This window comes from Procambarus clarkii, chromosome 23 (genome assembly GCF_040958095.1).
Source record: "Procambarus clarkii isolate CNS0578487 chromosome 23, FALCON_Pclarkii_2.0, whole genome shotgun sequence".
NCBI lineage: Eukaryota > Metazoa > Arthropoda > Malacostraca > Decapoda > Cambaridae > Procambarus > Procambarus clarkii.
In genome coordinates, this window is record NC_091172.1 from 16773570 (window position 1) to 16775979 (window position 2410).

The window sequence follows — 2410 nt, forward strand, 5'->3', positions numbered from 1 at the left end:
CTGGTAGTGGTGGTAGCAGGGAAGCAACACTGGTAGTGGTGGTAGCAGGGAAGCAGCACTGGCAGTGGTGGTAGCAGGGAAGCAACACTGGTAGTGGTGGTAGCAGGGAAGCAACACTGGTAGTGGTGGTAGCAGGGAAGCAACGCTGGTTGTGGTGGTAGCAGGGAAGCAACACTGGTAGTGGTGGTAGCAGGGAAGCAGCACTGGCAGTGGTGGTAGCAGGGAAGCAACACTGGTAGTGGTGGTAGCAGGGAAGCAACACTGGTAGTGGTGGTAGCAGGGAAGCAGCACTGGCAGTGGTGGTAGCAGGGAAGCAACACTGGTAGTGGTGGTAGCAGGGAAGCAACACTGGTAGTGGTGGTAGCAGGGAAGCAGCACTGGCAGTGGTGGTAGCAGGGAAGCAACACTGGTAGTGGTGGTAGCAGGGAAGCAACACTGGTAGTGGTGGTAGCAGGGAAGCAGCACTGGTAGTGGTGGTAGCAGGGAAGCAAGCGTCAGTGGGTAGAGGATCAGGTAAAGTAACCATAAAGCACTAGAATATTACGACTATAAAACACTAGAAAGGAATAAGAGGATAATCAAGTAGAGAGTCGGGAATCGAACGCTGACCTGCTAGGAGCGAGGCCATCGCTGTAGCGACCACTCCAAGTGATTGGGGGACATGTAATTGCCTGCAAGTAGTTTCCTGGGCCAAGCGGAGTGCCTTCACTCGGGAACTACAACTATGCCGCAATATTCGTCACTTCCAGGCGTACAATACGCTCTTTGTTACATGTTGATTTCTGGACAAAATAAATAAATCCTGAGTGTCCTTGTAGCTTTTATCGTATTAAAGTAAGCTGTTGCGCCAGAGTGGATGGTGGACACCGGAGATGACCGGTGCTCCAGTGAGCACCTCAGCGATGACTGGTGCTCCAGTGAGCACCTCAGCGATGACTGGTGCTCTAGTGAGCACCTCAGTGATGACTGGTGCTCCAGTGAGCACCTCAGTGATGACTGGTGTTCCAGTGAGCACCTCAGCGATGACTGGTGCTCCGGTCAGCACCTCAGCGATGAGTGATGCTGCAGTGAGCACCTCAGAGATGACTGGTGCTCCAGTGAGCACCTTAGAGATGACTGGTGCTCCAGTGAGCACCTCAGCGATGACTGGTGCTCCAGTGAGCACCTCAACTCTACAATCAAGCGATTACTACACATATAAAAAATAGAGCTTTGAGATATATATATATATATATATATATATATGACAATGTCAGACCACGAAGGAAAAATGAAACAGGAAATTTCCTTAAGTACTTTCGTATATTAAATACATCTTCAGAAGATACATCTTCATCTTTGGACCTTCTGAAGATGTATTTAATATACGAAAGTACTTAAGGAAATTTCCTGTTTCATTTTTCCTTCGTGGTCTGACATTGTCACATTCTTAATCACGTGTTTATTTTCGTGATATACACTCATATATATATATATATATATATATATATATATATATATATATATATATATATATATATATATATATATATATATATATATATATATATATATATATATATATATATTTTCTTCTCCGAGGCTATGGGTCCCTACATTTGCACCAGAGGTGGTACCCCTTCTAGGTTATAAAAAAAAAAAAAAAAATATATATATATATATATATATATATATACATATATATATATATATATATATATATATATATATATATATATATATATATATATATATATATATATATATATTAGTATATTTTGGTAGCAGTCTTTCCCGTAGACATATACTATTAAATATGACCGAAAAAGTAAGATTAATAACTCTAACACGAATTTTCTCGATCTTTCTTATGTTTCTTTTCACTGTTGATGGTAATTGAAAAATCAATTCTCCAAAATTCATTTTTATTTCTAGTCTGACGCGACACTTGAGCGCGTTTCGTAAAACTTATTACATTTTCAAAGACTTTAGTTTACACACACGCAACTGAACTATAACTGAATAGAGCTTAAACATCTTCGATTTTTTATACCTGCCTTTGGATGAGGTGAAAACAAACTTTCAAAACAAGACAAAACACGAAATAATGGGTATTGAAGGTAAGAATGGAAGTAATAGCAGAGGGCCTATTGGCCCATATTTCTTGATGCATCTATATTGGAGCGGAGTCTTGTAGTGGGTAAGAATATAGTTGCGCATTAATTGGCTGTTGATTGCTGGTCTTGACTTCTTGATGTGTGTTTTGGATTTTTGGAGAATTGATTTTTCAATTACCATCAACAGTGAAAAGAAACATAAGAAAGATTGAGAAAATTCGTGTTAGAATTATTAATCTTACTTTTTCGATCATATTTAATAATATATATATATATATATATATATATATATATATATATATATATATATATAT

General features: G+C 39.1%; 1 protein-coding gene across 1 annotated transcript; it reads right to left on the bottom strand.

Annotated features, from left to right (window-relative positions):
• Positions 1-829: 829 nt before the first annotated feature.
• Positions 830-1336, bottom strand: LOC138367699 (proline-rich protein 27-like). The gene is made up of 2 exons (XM_069329664.1): positions 1314-1336; positions 830-1172 (listed from the first exon to the last, which is right to left on the bottom strand). Exons 1-2 carry the CDS (start codon positions 1334-1336, stop codon positions 830-832), a joined length of 366 nt encoding a protein of 121 aa, XP_069185765.1.
• Between the last annotated feature and the right edge of the window lie 1074 nt (positions 1337-2410).

Bases quoted from the DNA above. Each gene is read 5' to 3' on its own strand.
- LOC138367699 (XM_069329664.1), bottom strand. From the start codon at position 1,336: ATGAAGATGTATCTTCTGAAGAT. The intron at 1,173-1,313 runs GTATTTAATATA...GCTTGATTGTAG, and splicing joins AAGATGTATCTTCTGAAGAT to AGTTGAGGTGCTCACTGGAG.